Source organism: Garra rufa, chromosome 3 (genome assembly GCF_049309525.1).
Source record: "Garra rufa chromosome 3, GarRuf1.0, whole genome shotgun sequence".
Lineage (NCBI taxonomy): Eukaryota > Metazoa > Chordata > Actinopteri > Cypriniformes > Cyprinidae > Garra > Garra rufa.
The window spans coordinates 44,894,638-44,919,323 of NC_133363.1; the positions used below are offsets into that span (position 1 = coordinate 44,894,638).

A 24,686-nucleotide genomic window follows, 5' to 3' on the forward strand; every position below is an offset into this window, starting at 1 on the left:
ATCATTTCACTAGATAAGACCCTTCTTCCTTGGGTGGGATTGTTAGAGCCCTTTGAAGCTGCATTTAAACTGCATTTTGGAAGTTCAAACTTGTGGGCACCATAGAAGTCAACTATATGGAGAAAATGCCTGAATTGTTTTCCTCAAAAAACATTATTTCTTTATGACGGAAGAAAGAAAGACATGAACATCTTGGATGACAACAGGGTGAATAAATGATCTGTAAAATTTTGTAGTGGAAGTGAACTAATCCTTTAATTAGCAAATAAAGTTTTTACGCTCGCTTGTGGTGTTTATTGAATAGTGCAAAAAATGGTTAATGCGAGTAATGGGAGGTGGAAACACATTTTGTGAATAATTTTTTTCATCATCTGCATCAAAAAAACCATGTGATTTTGCACTATGAGACAGGATAACTTTATCCAGCAGAACTTTCTCATTGCACAACATCTAAAATATTGTTATGGTCATTCTGAAATGCCTGAGCATTCTCAAAGTATTTCTGTATTATCGCCTCCCAAAACTGTCTTATAAGACTGTGTTCTCCAACAGCTGCCACCCGGCTCCAAATTCAGTGACGCATTCTTTCCTCTGCTCTCTCTGAGGTGCAAGTAGTTTATTATATATGAAAATGATTATATTCAGTGGCTTTTCCTACTTTTCTTAGTGATATTTAGTGCCAGAAAATTCCTTCCTTCTCAAAAAAGTTTTTTTTTTTTTCAGCTGAAGACAGAAAGACATCAATATCTTGGAAAACATAGGGGTGAGTAAATTATCAAGAAATTTTAATTCAGGAGTGAACTAATCTTTTAAGAGTGTGAGCAGTGTATATATTCTGTCGCTGGTTATAGTAATGAATAAGAGTGTTCACATTGGAAGTGTGACTGTCAACCCTTATTAACTTGAGCAGCGACAAAATACACGCTGCTCACACTCCGCTGTCACTTGTGATGTGAAACAGGTAATAGACACAGCTGGATCGTTGTCATGGATGTTTAAATCAGTATAGCAATGTTTTAACAATTATTTGTGTAGCTCTAAAAGACAGACAGAAAGACAGAAACGTATAGTTACAAAAACATCACTAACTAAACCAGTACTAACCAGCCTGGACCAACACAGAAATTTATGTTGCTTTAAGCTTGTCTTTTCAGGAGGATTATACTGGTGTCTCTTTCTCCCTCTCTCTCTCTCGCTCAGATGGATATTCCAGTGCCTAGATGCAAAGTACTCAGAATCTCTACTTTTCTATTTAAACCTGAGAAATCTCACTCTCTATGGACTGCCAACACTGACACCATTTTTATCACACATGCACATGGGCACGAAGACACATGCCCAAGAACACACACTCATTCAGAAACACAGACACCAATCCAGTAACTCACACACTTACTCAAACCTCAGGATACAGAAATAGTCGTGCTTATTTGCACAAATTCATGAACTCTCTTCTAAAGCTAAAATACATAAATGCACACGAGTAAAGCAGAGTGCATAATGTTAGCAGTCAAGGGTGTCAGTTCTCATCAGATTGGCAGATAATGACATAAACAGAGCGGTTATAATGAGGGTCAACAAGGGATGAGAGATAAATTGATATGTTCTGACAGCTGCTTGCAATGTGCGGTAGAATTTCTCTCCCTCACTATCAAGCTTCACTGATGACAGTGACAATTCACTTTGTGTGTCATTGTGTGTGTGTGTGTGTCTGTGTAATGAAATCAGAAAATAACATTTGCTGATTTGCACGCTGTACTTCCAACGGCAAATTCACTACAGAAAGAAATGGTAAAGAACAAAAAATTGAATGACCCATAAGAATGCTCAAACATTGAAAGCATTCACTACTAAAAAATATGAATTTTTGTCTTGTATTCCAGCAAAAATATCAAAAAATCTTAAATCCTCCACTTTTTTTGGAAATAGGCTCATTCTCCAACTCTCCCTGAGTTAATAAGTTGAGTTTTACCATTTTGAAATGTAAAGCCTGTTTCGGCCATGTTACGGCAGCAAACTTCCGCCGGAATGGAAGTGTAGTTCCTAATCTTATCGGCCTAGAAAATCGCATCTTTACATTTTCTGCCGGTCTTAGTACACAATATAACTGCAGAAGAGTGTTAAATAGGACAAATACCAAAACTCGTTGGTCATTTTTGAACGCAATGCTATTGGTCTAATAGGATTCAATGATCCATGCTAAGCTATGCTAAAAGTGATATCGCCAGAACAGGAGAACGGCTGAATGGATTTCAAAACGGTAAAAATCAACTTATTAACTCGGGGGGAGTTGGAGAATGAGCCTATTTCCAAAAAAAGTGAAGTGTTCCTTTAAAATAGAATCAGACAAGGCCTGTTCTTATAGAATAAATCCTAAATTAAGTTCACTTTTCTTTTACTTCTTTTATATTGCATGGAGAAAAAATTATTTTGAGAGTATGTGATAACAGAACACTTTAAAATTTCCTTTATGCAGTAGAGACGATTGGGTATTTCTTTACACTACTCTACTGCAGTTAATGAATGAAGGTCAGTCACAGTTTCCAGACAGCTTTAAAGAATTTCTATAGAGTTATGAAAGTCTTTTTTTACACATCTTTCTTTCTCAGTACTTTCCGCTTGCAATGAGACTCTTATTTTGATTCTGTCTTTTCACAACTATCTGCTGCAATTCAATAAGTGTGTCACAGGACAACAACAGAAAAACTGAATCTCTACATGGATCAAGGCTCTGGGAAGTATTTTAGCTCTTTCATCGTGAGCCATATTTTTCACGGGATTCGTACTCAAAGATTCCGCATCCAATTCCGTGCGGGCTACCGAAGAAGCTTGATATGTCCGGAAAGGGAAACATATAGAGCTGTAATCATAACTGTGTACGAAACAATTGCAAGTGCTCGATGGTTCATATTTTGCATCTTGCGACAAAATTCCCACAGGTATGTTTTTGTCATAAGATCAGGAAAGGAAGCAACTTACAATTATTCATTTATCCATTATGGAAGCCATTTGCCACCACAGAATAAAAATCTAATTTATCTTACAATTCAGACAAAAAGGCAAGACATAAACTCTACATTTTTCCAAGTTTAACATTGGAATTTACTTTTTTTTTCTTTTAGAGGATATTTACATGATCAGACCCAAATTCTCACAGACTGTGGCAGTATAAAAAACAGCATGTGTTTATGAACGTGCACACTAGCATGACAGCGTTCAAATGGAAAACAGGCAATGGTACTTGTCTTTCTATGTTTGTGGATAACAAGGTCCTTAACCCCCTAGTGAGCTCTGTGTATGTGTGTATGTTTTTGTTTTGGCCTGTGACCTACCAGAGCACACTGGCTCTCTAATAAACTGGCCAAGGCTATGAAATTAGTGTTTGTTATCCATACGGTCCAGCTGAGGCAACCTCAGCTACGCCAGCGTGATCTCTCAGCTCAATACATTTTTCATTGCAAGCCCCATCTGCAGGGGAGGAGATGCTCATCACACCAGGATAAAAAGCCATGAAGGGCTCAACAGCCCTGCTGACTGAGGGAGACATGAAAGAAAGACATATTCGCTGCTTTTGCTCGTTGCTGTTTGTTTCCCTAGTCCTTTAGACTCCGTACTATGTCAAACATAAGAATAATGAATATTGAAGGCAGAGTTACAGAATCAGATCTTTCTGCATTACCAGAATGCCTGAAAGCACGAATATTAATAGCAAACCACTAGTGCTGCTTCTCTAATTATTGACCTACTTTCTTTTTAGGATGGAAATCTTTACCCGAAATTCACATACAAGTAATTCAACCGTTCGACCACAGCTCTAAGGTACAAAAGGCAAGACGTACAGTCAGGAGCGTAGCAGCCAATTTAAAAGTGGGGGGGGACAGTATGGTCATGTGACCCAAAGGTGGTGTTCATACAGTATAATAAATTCTGTTCACAAGAGCAACAAGATTTGAAGCTCATGGCAGACGCCCAAGAGATTCACGCTGATTGGCTAAATGTTAGTTCACTCAAATCTAAGTAACAAATCAGAGACCAGGGGCGGAAATATTGGCGCTAGGTCAAAAAAAGTGCGGTGGACAGAATCACCTGTTTCTAAAAGTGAGGGGGACGTGTCCCCCCCGGTTGCTACGCCCCTGCGTACAGTGTGTCATCTACAAGATCAGCCTTTTGCAAGCCAAATCTATCAAATACTTTGATAAACCTTAAGAAACACTAGTGACAAAGCCATTGCTCATAGGTTGCTCTTTCATAACCAAGAACACTTAATGGAGTTGTCATTTATGTTTCTATAATGGTATATAGGCTATATATAGTACAGAACTATACAATTGATGTGAATATGATTTTATCTCAGATAATTGAATCTTGGAATAGATAGAATGGTTTGAGATGTTGACACCCCTCAAGGGGTTTATATAAGGTGGCCTTAACTACTTACATCAGAAATAAGTACAATGTACTTATTGTGTTCATATTATATTACAAAACACTGTTGCTGCTATTGAGGTGGGATATGGGTAAGGTTAGGGACAGGTTTGGTGGTATGGGTAGGTTTAAGGGTGGGTTAAGGTGTAAGGGATGGGTCAACAGTGTAATTATTAACATGCATTAAAAGCATGTACACAATAAGTGCATTGTAGCATATGATTAATTTAAATCTAAGTACATACTAGCCCATCTAATATAAAGTGGGACCACATATTAAAAAATAATAATAAGAAGAATCCCACTGACTATAACAAACAAAGTAAGAGATATAATTTATTTATTTTCTTTTCTACAGGTTTAGTTAAAACAAATGACTCATGTATGCTTCTCTTTCCATTACGGTTCCCTTGAGCTCCTCTGGTGCCAAAGCTCGTTAGATTTCTCAGATCCATTCAGGTCACAATCACAGACCTCACACACAGGAAACTGGGGTGTGGGAGAGGGCAGATCTTCACAATCAAAACACACTCCCATAGAGACAGTCTTAGACCCTCCAGGGTAAGTCGAGCGGTACCTTTAGCTCTTCGCAACAAGCGGCAAGTGCTCCCTGATGTAATCTTTGAAAGAAAGAGTGGAGGAAAGTGGGCTTGTAACTTATAGCAACCAAGAGCCAATGGGAGAGCAGAGGCAGTGCAGCCATGGCGATGAGGCTCCTCTGAGAGGCAGCAGTAGACATGCCTCTAACAGCAAACATAAATCAAAAGCATGGCTTTATTATTATTTATCATGGCACAAATAAATGACAAGTTATTGAAACTATAAAGAAAAATACATGCAGAGCATTCTGAAAAAAAAAAATAAAGAAATTAAATTAAGGGTTAAATTAGGAAAAAACTATTACTTGTCAAATTTGACTTCACACATTTTCATGAAGTGTCACAAATTCACCAGCAAACGCAAATACATATTCTGACATTCAAACTGCAGTAGTCTTTGCAATATGTGAGACTCAAGATATAAATATATTTCACAGAACAAAGTTCTGCTTGTGAATATCTAGTTCACTTGCTGGTAAATGGCTCAAAAGTACTTTATAGAAACCTGAATATCTTTCAAGAGATTTAATGATGTTAAACCTGACAAACACACACACACATTCTGAAAAACACATTCTGACATTTAAAGTTTGTGTGACTCAAGATTTATGTTCGTCCTGCCTTGACTTTTAGTGGCCCACCATTAAAAAATAAAAAATAACCTAAGAAAATACAGTATTGTTATACACTTCCGGTCAAAAGTTTTTGAACAGTACAATTTTTAATGTTTTTAAAGAAGTCTCTTTTGCTCAATAAGCCTGCATTTATTTGATCCAAAGTACAACAAAAACAATAAAAATTCTAAATACTTTTACTATTTAAAATATCTGTTTATTATTTTAATATTTGAAAATGTAATTTATTCTTGTGATTTCAAAGCTGAATTTTTAGCATCATTACTCCTACTCACATGATCCTTTAGAAATAATTCTAATATTCTGAATTTCTGCTCAGAAAACATCATTATTATTATTATTATAATTATTATTATTATTATTATTATTATTGTTGTTGTTGTTGTTGTTGAAAACAGCTGAGTGGAATTTTTTTCAAATTTCGTTGATGAATAGAAAGTTTAGAAAAGTTTTTTTTTTTTTTTTTTTTCAGGTAAATGCTCTTTGGACCTTTCTATTTATCAAAGATTCCTGAAAAAAAAATGTAGTTAACCGTTTTAAATATTGCTAATAACAATAATAATAATAATAATAATAAAACATGTCTCTTTAACAGCAAATCAGAATTATTTCTGAAGGACACTGAAGAATTACATTTTAATATATATTTAAATAGAAAAGAGTTATTTTTAAATAGCAAAAATATTTCAAAATATTACAGTTTTTGCTGTACTTTGGATCAAATAAATGCAGCAAAGTAAGTAGAAGAGACTTCTTTAAAAACAAAAAAAATCTAACTGTTCAAAAACTTTTGACTGGTAGTGTATGCAGTATATTTACATTACCATTGAAATGTTTGGGGTTAAAAATAAAATCAGCAAGTATACATTTATTTGATAAAAATATGTAATTCTACAAAATATTTTATTTCAAATAAACACTTTATCTGTTTTTCTTTTTTAATACAGATTTTTTTATTATTTAATAATAATTACAATACTATTTGTAATAATATGTAGTAATATTATTATTATTATTATTATTATTATTATTTAACAATATAACTGTTTTACTGTATTTGTGATTAAATAAATGCAGCAGCTATCATTTTTTTATCAAATAAATCAGAATAAATGTAGTGCAAAATGATACTTCAAAGACTAGTCATAACAAAACCTGGTCTATGGTAGAGTTCTCAAACCATAAAAAACACAAACAAGATCAACATAAATACAGCCATAACATAGACAGACAATGTATAGTGACAATGCAGCAGTGACAGTTACGTCAACTGGCTCAGGTAGGGCCATCTATATTGCTGAACCCTGTAATAGATTTAATGTCAGACCAGCTGATATAAACAACACCTCAGCAGCAACTACACAACCGGACACTCACAAACTAGCCCTGAGCGCTCAACTAGCAGCATGAGAAACATAAGAGTACAACAGACAAGGACGAGAGAATCACCTTTGTCACCTTTGCAGCCCCGTCAGGGAGCCACACATTATCCATTAATCATTATCAAAGACACCTATCTTCTTTAACCAAACACACAATTTCACTCTCTCCCCAACAAACGGCTGTACCTGTAAGGGATCCAGTCCGACGAGTGTTTGGAGCTCATATCTGTGTGTGTTGAACGGGTTCAGATTGCAGGGGGAAGAGTAGCGGCAGCAGAGTAGGACAGCAGCAGCGATGCCAACAACAGAGCCCATGCAGCCCAACCATCCCCTGCACTTCTGTCTCCGCTATCTACAGATCTACAGTCTCTTCCATTCACACAGCAGCTCCTGATGCAGTCCGCAACGGATCCTTTTCATTGTGAGCTGCCCCGGTGTGACTCCGGTTCCCTCGACATGTGCTGTTTGGTTGTTCACAATCCCTCGTGTTTTAGTCTTCCGTTCACCTTCACCGTGTGTCTCTCGTCATCGTCTTATTCGCTGCTCTGTGGCTCTCACTCACTGCGCCTCGTACCGACTGCCTCCTTCCCTCCCTTCTCTCTCTCACTCTCTCTGGCTCTCTCTCTCTTTCAGACCACTGTCATTATAACCTTACACACAGCCCTAAGAATGAGAGAACATATAAGAGTGAATCTCTTTTGTCTAGCTGCTTTGATGTTCGTCGCGATGCTCTGCTGGTCCATCAACACACACACAAAGATACACACGAGGCTCTGAAAAGCGGGAGCCTCAAATGCGTTTTCTGAGCCATGATTTATTCATCCCTTCATTCAGCGTTGGGCTCATTAACATGGGACAGAGCAGCGCAGTTGTAATTGTCTTTGATTTAACATGCTGAATCCAAACTCAGCACACCATTTTGTCTTTGTTTATTGGCTTTCCGCTGGTACTTCACTCAGATAAATGAGGATCTGACTTCATATACATATTTTAATATCAGCATTATCACACCGCCTTCATTAGCCGCTGCCATCGAGAACAAAGGTAAACAAATTCATCACCATTGTGGATGTTGTATTTTAATGCTAAAATCATGTTTAGAATTCAAGAACGATGCATGACTTTTGCAAAGCACTGTTTATGCTCATTTTAAACAAACAACGTAATCTAAACAAAACAATGTTCTTTATCTTCCTGTGTGGTTTTCAATTATTTATCCTTCTGTATTAGTCTCAAGCGTACTCCTGTAAGCTGGCGTGGTTTTTGGTAATATCCTCATATAGCCTGAAGTATTTTTGTTTTACTGTATATCAGCTTCCTCATCTCTCTACTGGACTCCCTCATCTTTCTTAGTGTCACACTTAGTCATGTTGATTCAGTGCATGGCTCAAGCACACTCTTCCTTGACCAGGAAAATGCTTTCGGCGCTTTGTGTGTGTGTTGTTTTTGCTGGTTAAATGAATCAGAATAAGTCAAATCAGCAAGAAAACAAGTAAAACTACAGCACATTATTATAGGAAAGAACCATGCATTATACAAGTCTAATGCAGCAGCACCTTTGACTAACTGACAGCTTATTCTGAACAAGAACAGCTTGTTCAGACAGAACGAGTCTGATGAGTGTAAAGCGATCGATCACAGTTTGTTTATGGTACATGTTACAGTATGTGCTGTATAGGGCTGGCTTTATTAGATAATATCTGACAATAATAGTTTGATGTGGAAAAAAAATTCTAAAATAAAAAGCGTGACAGTCTCTATGAATGGTTGTTCTGAAAACAGCTGAGTAGAGATGTTGGCATGAAATGAAAATTCACCAATATCCTCTAAATGCATGGTACTGATCTTACTGTCAACAATACTTCCATGTATACTAGGGCTGTCACTAATGATTATTTTTGTAATCGCGTAATCTGTCGGATAATTATAATTAATTTTTTGATGTAATAAAAATAGACCTAAATGAACAATAGCCGCTAAAATGACTTAAAATACATATATAAATGTATACATATATAATAATTACATATAAGTAATCATATGGTTTTGTTGAACAAAATTGTTAAATACATGTATTATAAACATTAGATCTAATGTATATTTTGCATTATAACAAATGCCTGCAGAGAGCGAATTGTTTTTACACATTACTGCACATCTAATACTTGTTTAATATTGTACTCAACAACTTTTATTTAAAATATCCTATTAATCTTTAATATTTGGCCATTTCTTTATGATAGAAAAGCTACAGCCACTGTAATTCCTTGAATATGTGGACATTAAAACATGTAAACTCAAAGTGAGGGTTTGATCTTTTATTTTGAAATTGCGATGAAAAGTTAGCGTATTGAGAAAAATACTGATTCAAAAATACTCATGGTGAATCATAGCGTTTGTTAATTCTTGATAGCATTATGCTTTATTATGATTTTTACATGGGTTTAATATGTGGAATGTGTCATTTCTGGAATTTTGCCGATTTTTTGACACGGGCAAAATGCAAGGACTTTTAAAAACCAAGTACTCGAATAGAATCGAGGAATCGTTGCAGACCTAATTTATATGTTAAATTTTTTGTTGGTGAAAATGACAGACTTCTCTCTGGTGACGTATACTGGACTTTTCCAATCATTTAGTCATCTTAAAGGGCAACTATTATGCCCCTTTTTACAAGACATAACATTGATTTTGGGTGTCCCAAGAATGGGTCTGTGAAGTTTCAGTTCAAAATACTCTACAGCAGGGGTTTTCAAACCTGTCCTGGAGCCTCCCCTGCCCTGCACATTTTGTATGTCTCCCTTATTAGGCACACCCAATTCAGGTCTTGCAGTCTCTACTAATGAGCTGATGATTTGAATCAGGTGTATTAGATGAGAGAGACAAGCAAAATGTGCAGGGCAGGGGAGGCTCCAGGACAGGTTTGAAAACCCCTGCTCTACAGATCATTTATTATAACACAAGGAAATGGTCATTTCTGGGGGATGTCTAAAAAGAGCCGTTTTGGTTTTATCACTTTAAATGCAAATATGCTACATATTCCTGCCCTAGCTTCAGAAGGTGTAGCATATACATCTCTGCTTTGCATACCTACAGCAATAAACAGTCGGTAGAAGCAACATGACCGAAAAAACAGCGTGGCATGAACAAATCTTACCAGAGCGGCACTGATCAATTAAAATACTTTGATAACGTATGCACACAAACATGGTTAAGGGGGTCATTAACTGAGAAAATTTTTAAATACAGTTTTGGAAGTGCCTGCTTCTGCTCCAAATAAGGTGGTGTCCCAATACTTTTGTCCATATATTGAATGTACAAGTCATTGGTGTTTGGTGATGAGTTTTTGGCTCAAGGTCTGCATTTAAAGTCACACCAGAGGTGTTCAACTGGGATTAGGACTTGGTTTTACCAGATTAGTCAAGTTCTTTTTCACACAGACTTAATTAATAGTTTATTTTTGAACCTTGTTTAATACACAGATGCACTGTCATGTTAGAATAGAAAAGGGTCCTATCCAAACTGTTGCTATAAAATTGGAAGCACACAATACCCTATAATATAATTATATGCTTAAAACATTAAAATTTGTACTCATGGAAACTACTAAAGCAGTCAAACCTGTTCATTACAAGGATGGGTCCCAATACTTTTGGCAATGTAGTCATGTGACCACAATGATATCGAGACAGTTTTGCTATCGCAACACCACAATATTGATAATACCGTTACATCCCTATGTGATATAGATCAAAATGTCATAAGAGAGATAGATGTCAGAAAAAAAGACATACAGAAATCCGTGGTCTCGGTTTTGATCTCTCTTGTGCGGTTTACTTCTCATAGGAGCTCTGACCGCACAGAGAAACAACAATTTCCCAAAGGCATCTTAGTATTCCCTGTTATCAGAATGAGACTATCAACACTTAAACAAATGTATCTAATTTCAAACACGTAACTCAAATAAGGAACTCAAATCAGAGAAATTATTTTAGCTTGGGCCACATCATATTTCAAGACTCTAAATGGAAGAAAGCCACTGCTGGTTTTGCTTTCAGACAAACATCTGACCTGCTTTCATCCGTTGATCAAAAAAAAAAAACCTGAAACTATCACATCCTATTCGGTGGCCAAAACATTCGTCAGAGACCCGCAAACTGTTCCTGCAGGGGGGCCGAGGTCAACATTCGTCCTAGCAGCGGTCAAAAACAGCGAACATGGTGGGATGTTGCTGGATCATACTCACTCCGCTACGCTCCAGCAGAGGGAGAGCAGGTGGAAAAGCAGCATGGCTGGTAAATATTTGATGGTGCTGCAAGCCGTTTGAAGTCACACTATACTGAGCTCATCGCCTGGGCAGATCCATTAGTCAAACCTAGGGCCACCTTGCCTAAAATGATGTAACCCAACATCAAGCTGTGCTAACAGCACGCGCACGCAGCTAACTTGATTGGCCGAGTCCCAAAAAGAGTCAATAAAGTGTGACACTGGCACAAATGCTAAGTAGATATTGGCTGTTTTGCTGCACTGTAGCGCTTCAGTGCCGAGAAGAGCTATGACAGGGGGTCTCTGTGTAGCATGGGGCTAGCTAGCGTTGCCAAGGCCGGCATGCGGGCAGCTGCAGAGTTAGAGTATGAAGAGCTTTGTTAATAATGCAGAGACTCCATCAGCCATGCAGGACACGAGGTGCCAACGGTTGCTGATAAATGAACATAAATCTACTCTGCTTTGTGTGTGGGGGAGTACGTGTGTGTAAGATCTTTCTTCTTATTCTGGTCAAATGGCACTGTCATTGACAAGTATGTGTGTATCACAGTGTTTTATGCTATCTTGACTTAAGTAGCAGGTTACTTGAAAAAAAAAACACATTTCAGCTGTTCTGGTCTCGTAGCATTGGCTACCAGTTACATTTAGAATTGATTTCAGAATTTGATTTGCTTAAAGTTGCTTTTAGACTGCTGTAAAAGTCACAAAATGTTTATTATTGTTATTAAATTTGACCTATTTTTCTTTCATTTTTAAATTTAAATTTTGCTCAAATTGTTTTTAAGGGAGGGTTAAAATTTTAAAGTTACTGAGTTGATTTAAATTAGCTGTATAACTGTATATAGACCTATATTATTATATTATTATTAGTTTACATTCTATTATTTTATATACTATTCACTATATACATTCTATACTATTTTATACAACAGTTCTTTCTGGTCCTCGAATCTAATTGACTGATAAGAGTGTGATATTAGATCAATATCAAAACTAATTGCAGCGGTACTTCTTACAACGAGTGTCATGGCGGACGCCCACATCTATTGTAATTTTATAAATAATACTGTTTTTGTGTCACAGAATGTAGTTTTAAGATGTTTGCAGGCGAAAGTCTCAGCATCTGTTCAGCACTCATGAATCCACCTGAGAGCACCTTATCTCAGTCAGATCTTTTGGAATTTACCACTGGCTCTGATGTCTCTATAGTGAGATATATGAGATATAATTTCGTTTTGGGTAAATCTAAGGAGTAGTCTTTGGTCTCATTAAACTATTATTTGTTCCAGAGAAGATAGTTTTGGCAAAATCTCATCATGTTTATGTAAATTTAATGCTGTATTTCAGAGCGCTGCCTGTGTACGTTTGACTGAATTGCCTATTTTATGATGGCTGTTGTTGTTTATTAAATATTATTATTCAATAAATAATATTTTAGATAAATAATAGTAGTATTTTAAAGTGTTTAGTATTGAGAAACTGTGTTTGTGATGGTGATTTTAGTTACATTGTTCTGCCATTAGCTGGTGAAAAGAGACCGTTTTTAACAGTCAGCAGTAAAGACTTTTATACTGAAAAATAAACACAGTTGGAAACAGAAGTTATTTTTAGTTTCAACAACAGCTTGATGCAGCTAACAAATACACTGAGCACTAAAATCACCCTTAACAGATGAAAGTATATTAATGTTACAACAAAGATAACGCTTTCTTCAGCGGATAGTCAAACTAATGCTTCATCGTGAATATGAAGAATGAATGCTGTATCAGATGCAGGTAATCACAATCGTTCAGTCCATCTCTCTCTCATAATACTCTACCACACATAATACTGTGCTTTTAATACAGTAATACAATAAGCTTTCAATGAAGCAAACATTCCTTTGTTGTTAGTTCTAAAGTGACGTCCTGGAATTAATTTAGGCTTGGGCTCAGCTGTTAAATTGTCAAAATGAGATTTGAATCCGTGACGGAAGTAAGTAGTTCTACACAAAAGAGGGCTTTTAAAGACACTACATTGTTATTTTATGTATTTACACACTCGTGCCATCGAATTGTTGTATAAACGCAATATCACGATCGCAATATTCTACTATTAAAGGTATAGTTAACCCAAAAAGGAAAGTTAGTTCATGATTTATTCACCCTCAAGCCATCCTAGGTGTATATGACTTTCTTATTTCAGACGAATACAATCAGAGTTATATTAAAAATGTCTGGCTCTTTCAAGATTTATATTGGCAGTGAATGGCAAGTCCAATAAAGTGCATCCATCCATCATAAAAATACTCCACATGGCTCCGCGGGGTTAATAAAGGCCGTCTGAAGTGAACTGATACGTTTGTGTCACACCCCCGGACTTTCTTGTTGGTTTTTCCCATTTTCCCCCGTAGTTCTGAGTGTTTTTGGTTTCTCCCTTATTGTCTGCACCTGTGTTTGTAATTAGTCTGTCTATTTAAGGTGTGTGTTTTCCCAGTACTCTTGTCGGTCTTTAATGTTATATGGATGTTTTCCCCTGGTGCTCCTGTGTCTGCCTGTATTCCGTTGGATTTATTAAATATACGTCTTTTATTTACGTCGTTGTTCGTGTGTTCCTGCCTGCATCGTGACAGAAAGACCGACCGAAACATTTTTTTTTTTGCGTATTCCACCCCGTTTTGTTTATCATTCAGTTTTTTTAGTCTTTTTGTTTCCGTAGTGTTTTCCCCCATGGATTCCTTCCTCCGTCCTGAATTCATCCTCCTCCGGCTGAACCAGGGGGATTTACCGCTCGAGGGTTACACATTCATGTTCCAGCTTGTAGCAAACACCACCAGCTACCCGGACGACGCGCTCTGTACGTTCTATGACGCTAGCCTCAACGCGTCGTGCAGAGCGCCGTCGTCCGAGGATGGCCCTCGAGCGGATTTCGCCGCATTTGTGGAGTGGACACTGGCGAGAAACAGACCCGCGTTCCCCGCCTGTTCCAAGGAGCATCTCGCCAGTGCCACTCCGGACCCAGAGCCCAGCCAGCCACCCCGACCCGCGGATTATGAGCCCTTCACAGACGGAAAGCCCGAGCCCGGAGCGACAGCAGTATGGAGTGCCGACAGGGTCAAAACTGCTGATCAGGTGCGTGAGCCGGCCATTACATCCGCGACGGTGGAGTGCTTCGTGGAGCAAGAGAGGGCTGTAGAGAGCCCCGTCCACTGCACCGCCACTGGGGGTGAGCAAGAGCACTCTGGGGACTTAATTGACTGTTTCACGGAAATACCCATCTGCCTGGATTTCCCTCCCACCCTCCCTCTTCTGCCTAAGCCTGAATCTCCGCTGGTTCCGCCCAGCCTTCATGAATCCCCGTTGTCTGCTGTCTGTCCCCTTGCTCACCCTCAGCCCACCATCTGTGCGGTGGGTTCGCCACGGGTCTGCCAATCTCCATCGGTGTCATGGCTGGAGGATCCCTCACCATCGCCTCCAGCCTCAGAGTCCTGGACTCCGCCTCGGCCCTCCGACCCTGCGGCTCCACCCCGGCTCTCTGCTCCCTCGTCTCCGCTGTCGCCCGTCGGTCCACCAGCTCCACCGGGCTCCATCGTCCCTCCGGCTCCGCCCTGGTCAGTCGTCACCCCACCTTCGCCTCTGGACTATACTCCTCCGGCTGTGCCTCGTCGCTCCGTCCCACCAGTTGGACCTCCTCCCTCCCGCGGGCACAGCCTCGGCCCTCTGTTGCTCCGGCTCCGCCGCGGACCTCCGGATCTCCATCTCCACCTTGGTCGCCAGAGCCTTGGGTTCCGCCTTGGCCCTCCGGATCTGCGGTGTCACCCAAGATCTTCGGCTTTCCGTCTCCGCATCGGGCTCTCCCACCACCTGCTCCGCCTCCGTCGGTCGGCCCCATGGAGTCGGCAGCCTCTCCTCCACCATGGCTCCTCCCTCCATCGGCTCCACCTTGGAACTCCATCATGGCTGAGTTCTGGGTCCCACCTTGCTCCTCCTGCTCCAGCCCCTTCCTGTCACCTCCTTGGCTCCTCCCTCCGTCACCACCCTGGACTCCATCTTGTGTCCTCCTCCCGGGAGTCCGTCCTCCACCTAAGCCCCCTCCTAAGACTTTGTACTGTTTCCTTTTGTCTGTTTGTCGGCACGAGGACGTGCCTTCCGGGAGGGGGAGGTAATGTCACACCCCCGGACTTTCTTGTTGGTTTTTCCCATTTTCCCCCGCAGTTCTGAGTGTTTTTGGTTTCTCCCTTATTGTCTGCACCTGTGTTTGTAATTAGTCTGTCTATTTAAGGTGTGTGTTTTCCCAGTACTCTTGTCGGTCTTTAATGTTATATGGATGTTTTCCCCTGGTGTTCCTGTGTCTGCCTGTATTCCGTTGGATTTATTAAATATACGTCTTTTATTTACGTCGTTGTTCGTGTGTTCCTGCCTGCATCGTGACAGTTTGTGTAAGAAAAATATGCATATTTAAAACTTTATAAACCGTAATCTCTAGCTTCTGCTAACTGTCATTTGCACATTCATGACAGAGTAGTGCTCCAGTAAATGACGAAGGACGCAGGCGTAGCATAAGCTCCAGTGAGAATATGTAAGTCTCCTAAGAACCTAGTTGTGTTAACAGCAAAGGAAAACCTCTGCTTGTGGTTTATATCGAAATCCTCTGACATTTTTTTTTTACAAATACTTGTTTTGTGCTGCTAATTCATGATCTGTGTTTTGTTTTGCTTTCCCATATGTGGTTCTACTAATAAAATATGTTCTTGGACTTCTGGACCAATGATTTAACATAAGACGGTTGCTGTGCAGAAGGACAGAAGACATATAGGGAGGTGAAGAGTCTCTCATGCTCATCTTGAGTGCTAGTGAAGTGACTCTGCAGGCGGCACATCTGATGACACATCCTGACGTCCCCTTTGATTACATTATATATTCCTGCTTCTGCCCACTATTTTAAACCAATCCCAAGTATTCCATTTCAATTAGGAATCAACTGACGTTACACTTGCTCCAAGGCTGCTTTTTTTCAATTAGTTCAGAGATGTAAGTTCACAGAATTACATTAAAATCACAAGAAACCGATACAAAAAGAACTTAAAACTCCATGATACTCTTCAGGGCTTTCTGTCTCCTCTTTTTATGTCAATAGCTTAGAGATTCAGGCAAAAACTAGATTAGATCACACAAGCGATTTCAAGCCCATCAGTTCTAATTTAAAACAATCGGATGACCTCTTCATTAAAAACGAGTGAGACGGCAGCGGTTCTCAATGAGATACAGACCTTTTGTGATTACGGCCACAATTGTGAAGATAAATATTTACTGACATCTAATTGAGATTGCATTAGCAGTGGCGGGAAATCCCAGATGGGCAGCTGGGCAGTTTAGAGAGGAGGGTCTATTCAAACAGAGGAGTCTTTATTCCAAACGGAGGAGTAAATCTTCATGTGGCGAAGAAGAAAAAGAGAGGGGGAACGGCGAAGAGGAAGCACGAGAAATGTTGGCTGATGGTCTGCATCGATTCCCAATGACGGAAATAACAGCTCATGCTTGAACAGACCCATCTATAGGGTGACATTTAGATCTCATTCACAGATTACTCATGATAAAAGAGACAGACACCGGAGGTGTAAGGGATGAAAAACACAAAAAACACACAAAAAGAACAGACAGTCCTTCACTCCAATTGTTCTGTACCCTAGCTAGTCTGCATGACCAATTCATGCCCACAGGGTCGAGGTTTGGTTAGCATTGTTGCATAATGTAACTACACCATTTGGCAGCAAAAAACACCTTTCTGCACTGATGACTATTCAAAAGTATCAGTGTTTTAGATTTTTTGTTGAAAAAAATATTTTTGTCAACAATTTTCTATATGCTACAGGTTACTATTACAAAACCTTCTGCAGTGCAGTTCTTTTCATTAAAAAATGTAATAGTTAAAGGAATCTGATCATTAAATTATACAAATTCAATAGAAAATATATATATATTTTTTTCAATCAATCAATCTATTTAACACCAAAAACAGCTTTCACCCTGAAGGTCCACACTGTATTACACAAATGCTCTGGTGAGATTTATGAGCAATATCACACTCATACCATGTGATGTGGCTATGTATGAGTCAGCCACAGGTAATCACAGCCATATCGCACAACTACTCCTGTGATTTTGCGTTAATACAATGGCACAATTGTGTAAATATATAAGAAACAACAACAGAATGTTTTTAAAACCATGGATTGAAATCTGAAGTTGACAGTTTAACAGCTAAGCCCAAGCCTGTGTTACTAATTCAAAAACATCACTTTAGTAGTAGTAATAAAGGTGTATTCACAATAAAACATTAGTTTGAATGTCCGTTGAGGAAAGCGATGTCTTTGTCGTACAATCCTTTCATCTTTTAAGGTGAATTCCGAATTCTGATGACAGCACCGCTTAGTGCATTTGTTGGCTGTGTCTAACAATGTGTTGTTGAAAGCAGGGTTGTCAGGTTTTCACAACAAAACCCGCCCAATTGCTACTAAAAACTAGCCCAAGCACATTTTGGCAGGGGTCCCCAGTAAAAATCACCTTCCGGTAAAATAAAATATAAATTTACATAAAATAAAAACACAACTTTTTGCCCTCAGAAAAAACTATTTATAAAATAATGAGACCAAAGACTGCCCGTTAGATTTATCCAAAAATTAATTATATCTCATGTTTAACCACTAGGCTATAGAGAAATCAGAGTCAGCTGCAAATTCCAGAAGATCTGGCTGAGGTGAGGCTGCTCTTGGCAGGTTCATGTGAGCTGAACTGACGCTGACGCCCTGAAGCTCACATCTCCAAAAACGTCAAAGCATATTTTCAGATAGACATCATCTAAACGACTACATTCCTGCCTAAAAACCTTTAAAAACTACATTCTGTTACATAAAAACAGTATCATTTGTAAAATTATAGTGGATTTGGACGTCCACCATGACGCTCGCTGTGAGAAATAGCACAAGCGGAGTGATACAAACAATGAAACAGTTGAAAGTCCGACTTCTCTAACATATGTGATGTCCATAGTATGGTTATTTTGACATTAAGATTTTCTGTCTGACTGGTAACAATTCAACAATACTACTACATTAGCTCTCTTAATGAGGTCGAGACTTTATCCCAAATCACCTGCTCCCTCATTCAATTCATTTAGTGGAGCAGAGCTTCAGGTTAATGTGCCCAGATTAGAAACATGCTTTAGCTCTAGAGAGAGCTATGACATGCCTAATAAGCCAGAGATGTTCCTGAGGGAACTGAGTATGAACAGACTACTCACTACTCCATTTAAAAGATTTATGTAAATTCTCTCCTCATTCACTCTCAGTCATGAGGTTTCAGTTTCCAAACCTGTCTGACTAATAAACTTGACTTCCACTGTATAGCTCTCATATCTCATTCGCTTTGACTTGCAAAACAAAAGTCTTTCAGCGTCACTGACCTCAATATGGAACAAAAGTGTGAAATTAATATTTTTAATGTTTTTTTTTTAAAGTCTCTTATTTTCACCAAGACTGTATTCTATTTTAATATATTTTAAAATGTACTTCATTACTGTAATGACAAAGCTGAATTTTCAGCAGCCTTTAGACTTGATCCTTCAGAAATCATTCTAATATGCATAAGCGACTTCTTTCAAAAACATAAAAAAAATTTTTTATAATTCCTTAAACTTTTGAGCGCTATGTCTGCAAATGAGATTTGAAAGATGCAGAGAGGGGTTGATGTTCTAGCATAAGGTTGAGTAAACAATGACAAGAGTTTTCATTTGTGGTTGAACTAACCCGTTAAGAAACGTCTAACATCTGCTTCCACATTCTTGCTCTATCTATGATCTCTCTGTATAGCCACAATGCACAAATACCTAAAAACATGATGCTCTGAATGTTGGGAAGGGTCATTGGTAACATTTGTTCTGGGCTAACTGAGCTTCAAAGAAGGTCAATGAGATTTTAGGTGATGTACAGCCTGAAGTCCCAATGAAATGGATTTATGCCAAGCTGAAGCAGCTCCAGGATTTTCCTAGGCAACAAAATAACATGAAAATCCACAAATACTTGAGTGCAGTAATTCAGACAAGGGGAAGAGAGAGACACACACGGATGGCTGGAACCTCAGGGTTAATGACTGCGCACAAGCATTCGCCCCAGTTCTGCAACAGAACTTATGTAACGTGTATGAATGAGTGTTTATGCTTGAAGGCAAGTATGATGCTGTGAACTCTCATGGCCAGATATTCATTCATGCTAATGAGGGGTGACGCGGTAATGGGGCGTCTCACTGTACTGCAGAATATTCTCACACTGGCGACTATATACAGATCAGCTGTGCAGATGATTTCAGATCTAAATATCTCAAACTGATCTCATGACGATAACATACCTGTGTGAACTTTTTTGCAAAATGCGAAATACATACATACGCCATGTACGTGTCACTGTAGTTCTGACTTTAAATGTCCACTGAGTAGTGCTATAACTCTAATGCTCCATGACGTTTAAAAAAAAAAAAAAAAAAAAAAAAAAACACATACCATCTGCACTACACCTAAACCTACACTCTTAAAAATAAAGGTCATTTTAAAGGTTCTTCACAGTGATGCCATAGAAGAACCATTTTTTGTTCCACAAAGATGTTAAAGGTTCTTTATGGAACCATTTTGACAAAAACGGTTCTTCTATGGCATCGTGAAGGACCTTTATTTTTAAGAGTGTACCCGAAACCCGATAGTATGAACAAAAGTGAATGTGACCTAAAAACAATTGCAAACATGCCGTTTTAGCTCGTTTTCAATCTCTCATCTTTCAGTTCTATCATTGCGAGTTGTGTTTTTCACAGTATCGTACCCAAGGTTTCCGCATCTAGTGTTCATTTCTGTTAGAAACTGCAGTGATATGTACTTATTTGTAGTATTTCGCGTCTTGCAAAAAAGTTCCCACACGTACGTTTTTGTCATGAGATCAGGCAGACATATCTCCACTATACTCCAAAAAAAAATTCTTTTATTGTAATGTTTTTCCCTCAAGATAAAATTGGACTAAATTGAGAGAAAGTCAAGACTTTGTCTAAATTTTCTTGTTTCTCGGCTGTTTGATGCTACAGACCCCCAAATGTTTTTTTTAGATTTTTGAAATATTTATGATCTTATGCTCACCAAGACTGTATTTATCTGATAAAAACAGTAATATTGTGAAATATTATTACAACTTAAAATAACTTTTCTGTTTTCATTTATTCCTGAGATGAAAATCATTTCAATATCCTGATTTGGTGATCAAAAAAACATTTCTTAATATTGAAAATGGTTGTAACGCTTAATTTTTTGTGGAAACATTTTGTGGAAACAACAGGAATCTTTTGTAACATTATAAATGTCTTTACAGTCATTTCTGATCAATTGTTGAATAAAAGTATTAATTCACTTCAAAATGAATTTTTATTGTCCCAAAACTTTTGGACAGTATTTTAGTGTATTTTTATGTACAGAAACCTGTTTATACTATAAAAAATAAAAAAATGAAAACTTAAACATGACAATGTGGGGGGGGGGGTTGTTTGTTTGTTTTTTTACCTAGCATTACAGTTAGATCTACAAACCGCAAACTCCGGAGACAGAAAGTTGTTCAATATGAAAAAATCTATTTTATACAATCTACATTAAAGGATTAGTTTACTTCCAGAATAAAACAAAATCCTGATTTACCCACCTCTTTACAAAAAATGGTAAAATAAACATGATTTTGAAGCTGGAGGAGAAACTTTTTAAGATGCATTGAAACTGCTATTTATACTTTTAACCCATTTGCCAACATTGAAGTTCACTATATGGAAAAAAAAAATCCTGGAATGTTTTCCTCAGAACCCTTACTTTCTTTTCGACTGAAGAAAGAAAGACATGAACATCTTGAATGACATGGGGGTGAGTAAATTATCAGCAAATTTTTATTCTGGAAGTGAACTAAACCCTTTAATACTGTTTGTCATCTTATTGTTATTATTTACATTTATAATAATATTATTATTTGTGTCTATATTAATTTCTTCATCAGAGACATATGACACAAAGCTGATACTTACACTAAATGAATCATAGCCAAGAACTTAAATAAGTCTCCTGAGGCATGAAAGAGCAATTTCTGAGCAATAAAATGTTGCTCTGTCTAGAACAGAGTAGTAGTCTGATTCAATTTATTCTAGTCACAGCTACCATCCTGTTCCTAGTAGCCAACTGAAACTGTAACAGTACTTGGCTTTCTTCTTTCCTACCAGTGTCCAGAATGCTTAGCATTTTAAATGAAAGTTCATTTCCATTTCATCAAAGGAGCAGCGTAACGCACACCAGCTGCGGCAGTCATGTAAAGCACAGGTGCGGAAACCAGAAGGCACAAGGTGATTCTTGTCTCCTGGTGCAACACCACTCTCCGCACCCTTAAGCAATACAGCCTCACTGCAGTCCCAGCTTCACTCCAGCACCAGAGTGAAATATGCGCATGCATTGAAAATGATGTGGAGTGGAAAATGTCAGCACGGTCAAGTCACTGGTGCAGTAGACCTGGAGAGATCCCATCTGTCTTGCTGATAACTCTAGCTGCAGATGACTAAGCAATGTGGATCCAAATGTGTCCCATATACAGGACTTTACCTTAAAGGGGTCACTGGATGCCCATTTTCCACAATGATTCTTTAGGGTCTTAATAAGAAGTCTATAACACACTTTGGTTAAAATTTCTCAATGTTAGTGTATGAAACACTTTTTTTACCTTGTCAAAATTTTAGAGCAAGCTATTCTGTTGCATGTTCCTTTAAATGCTAATGAGCTCTGCTTGCCCTGCCCCTCTTTGCAGTGAGTTGACGAGGCGTAATGTTTACTTTAGCCAAATTTAGTCGTGTTTAGCTGTGAAACTTGCTAACTTGCACATACTCACTTCTGCCGTGGGTGAAGCTGCATCACGAATGAATTGCACGAACATAGACGCATATGTAGATCGGGATCAGCGCTTACCTTTCAAAAACGAAAGTAGCGTTAATCCTCTGCGTCTTCAGCGGCTCAGATGTCGGGAGTAAACGATGACTGCTGTGTTCATTATCACATCCAACAACGGAACACCTTAATCGCTTGATCAGAGACATTCTTGTCTTCTTAAAAACAAATCTTATTGTGACTGAAGAAAGAATGACATGAACATTTTGGATAACATGTGGTTAAGTAAATTATCAGGAATTTTTAATTCTGGAAGTAAACTTTTCCTTTAAAAGAACAGTTCATCAAAAAAATGAGAATTAGCATTACATCTCTTACTCACTAACTAATCCTCTGCAGTGAATGGATGCCATCAGAATAAGAGTCCAAACTGCGGATACAAACATTACAATAATCCACAAGTAATCCACATTATCTCCGGTCCATCAATTAATGTCTTGTAAGCTGTGTCTTTCAAAGAAACAAATCCATTATTAAGGCTTTTAACTTTAAACTGTTTGGCTTCTGGCCAAAATATGAATCCATAATGGCATCCCCTGTTGTCCTCTCACTTAAAAATCCATTGACATTTTTGTTTAGTACTTTTCAATCTGTTTTAGCTTGTAAACTGTGCTCGATCTATGCATATTTCTCTCCTGCACTAGGCAAGTCTCCTTGAACTAAATAAGCAACTTTAAGTTAAATAAGTCTTGATGAATTTATTAATTCATTAATAATAAATTAATTTGTTAATTGATGGACTGGAGTCGTGTGGATTACTAGTGATATTTTTATCAGCGATTTGGAGTCATATAGTCTATTCTGACGGCACTCCTTTACTTAAGAGGATCCATTGGTGAGCAAATGATGCAGTTGTAAATGCTGGATGGCCTGAGGGTGAGTAAACTCTCAGCAAATGTTTTATTTTTGGGTGAACTATTTCTTAAGGGATCTGCATTGTCTCAATGTCAAACACGTAGTTAAACATATACAGATTTTTTCAGGCTTCTAGATTCACAACTAGAGAATGTGTTTACAGAGATGAGTGATGAGCATTCTGCCATGCATCAATTCTGACGCTATCTTTAGTGTCGGAAAACTCTCACGTAATGCTTTGAAACTGAATCTACCATCTGATAGTTCAAATGCTACCACAGAGCTCTGTGAAATGGCACAGCCAAAATCACCTTCATTTTTCATTGTCAGTTCAATTCACACAGACTGTAAATTGCAGTGGGATTTAATTTTAGGTCTTTTTAGATTATTTAAGACCTTATTTGAGAACCTCATGAAGAATCTCATTAATGAGTGATACAGTGAGGTGACAACCACCAAAATAACTTATGCTCAAAATTTCCAAATCAAAATCCAAGAGAAAAGTGCATTTGTTATCTCTGGTAGTGTTTAAAAATGAATCACCTAAACATTTCCCTCAACGCAAAGAACAAATATCAAGCTCAGTTCATCCATACGAAAAGATGTGATGAATGAAATGTTCTTATAATCAATAGCCCTTAGAGACAATTTACCACAGATGGTGTGTTTAATTCTGGAAAACGTATAAACACATAAATTGCGTATAAATAGATACGTACACAGCGTTGCCCTTGCATCTCTACCTTGATGAACCTAATCTGTTTTTTTTTTTTTTTTTTTTTTTGACTTGCCAAGTACAAAGAAGAGCCACTCCAAGGTGCAGCTAATTTTAGTTACCATGGTAACATCTATGGGCGCATGGTTGTCAAGGTAATGTCATTACATCAAAGTATGTGATGAAGAACAAAAAAAAACTTGTGTATAAGAATAAAACAAATGGATATATTCAATTATCCTGATAATGTGAAGAAAAAAATGATTTCGCAAAGCAGATTGTTTTACTATGAAGTGTGAAGGTCAAGTTGAAGATTAATAGATATTATTTTAATTTCCTCTGTGATTGTCATCTGCACAAACACTACATCATATTCCCTTGTGTCTTTCCTCAAGTGATCTTATGTAAAAATTTCTAGCACCCCATGGTGGACAGAAAACTCTGTTACATCCCAGCTTCATGGCTTGTATGGCTATTTATTATTTATATGTGACCCTGGACCACAAAACCAGTCTTAAGTCACTGGGGTATATTTGTAGCAATAGCCAAAAATACATTGTATGGGTCAAAATTATAGATTTTTCTTTTATGCCAAAAATCATTAGGAAATTAAGTAAAGATCATGTTCCATGACGATTTTTGTAAAATTCCTAACATAAATATATCAAAATGTAATTTTTGATTAGTTATATGCATTGTTAAGAACTTAATTTGGAGAACTTTAAAGGTGATTTTCTCAGTATTTTGATTTTTTTGCACCCTTAGATTCCAGATTTTCAAATAGATGTATCTCGGCCAAATATTGTCCTATCCTAACAAACCATACATC

At 37.9% G+C, this 24,686-nt stretch overlaps 1 protein-coding gene across 3 annotated transcripts in view; it reads right to left on the reverse strand.

Moving 5' to 3' along the window:
- Positions 1 to 24,686, reverse strand: part of tub (TUB bipartite transcription factor) — a 103,301-nt gene that overhangs the window by 37,901 nt on the left and 40,714 nt on the right. The window contains exon 1 of one of the 3 annotated variants that reach the window (XM_073837146.1): positions 7,228 to 7,641. The exons of the other annotated variants lie outside the window; for them this stretch is intronic. Coding sequence (XP_073693247.1) covers positions 7,228 to 7,265 — 38 coding nt within the window. The 5' untranslated portion in view covers positions 7,266 to 7,641. Of the gene's footprint in view, positions 1 to 7,227; positions 7,642 to 24,686 lie in introns of those variants that run through there. 3 annotated transcript variants of the gene reach the window in all.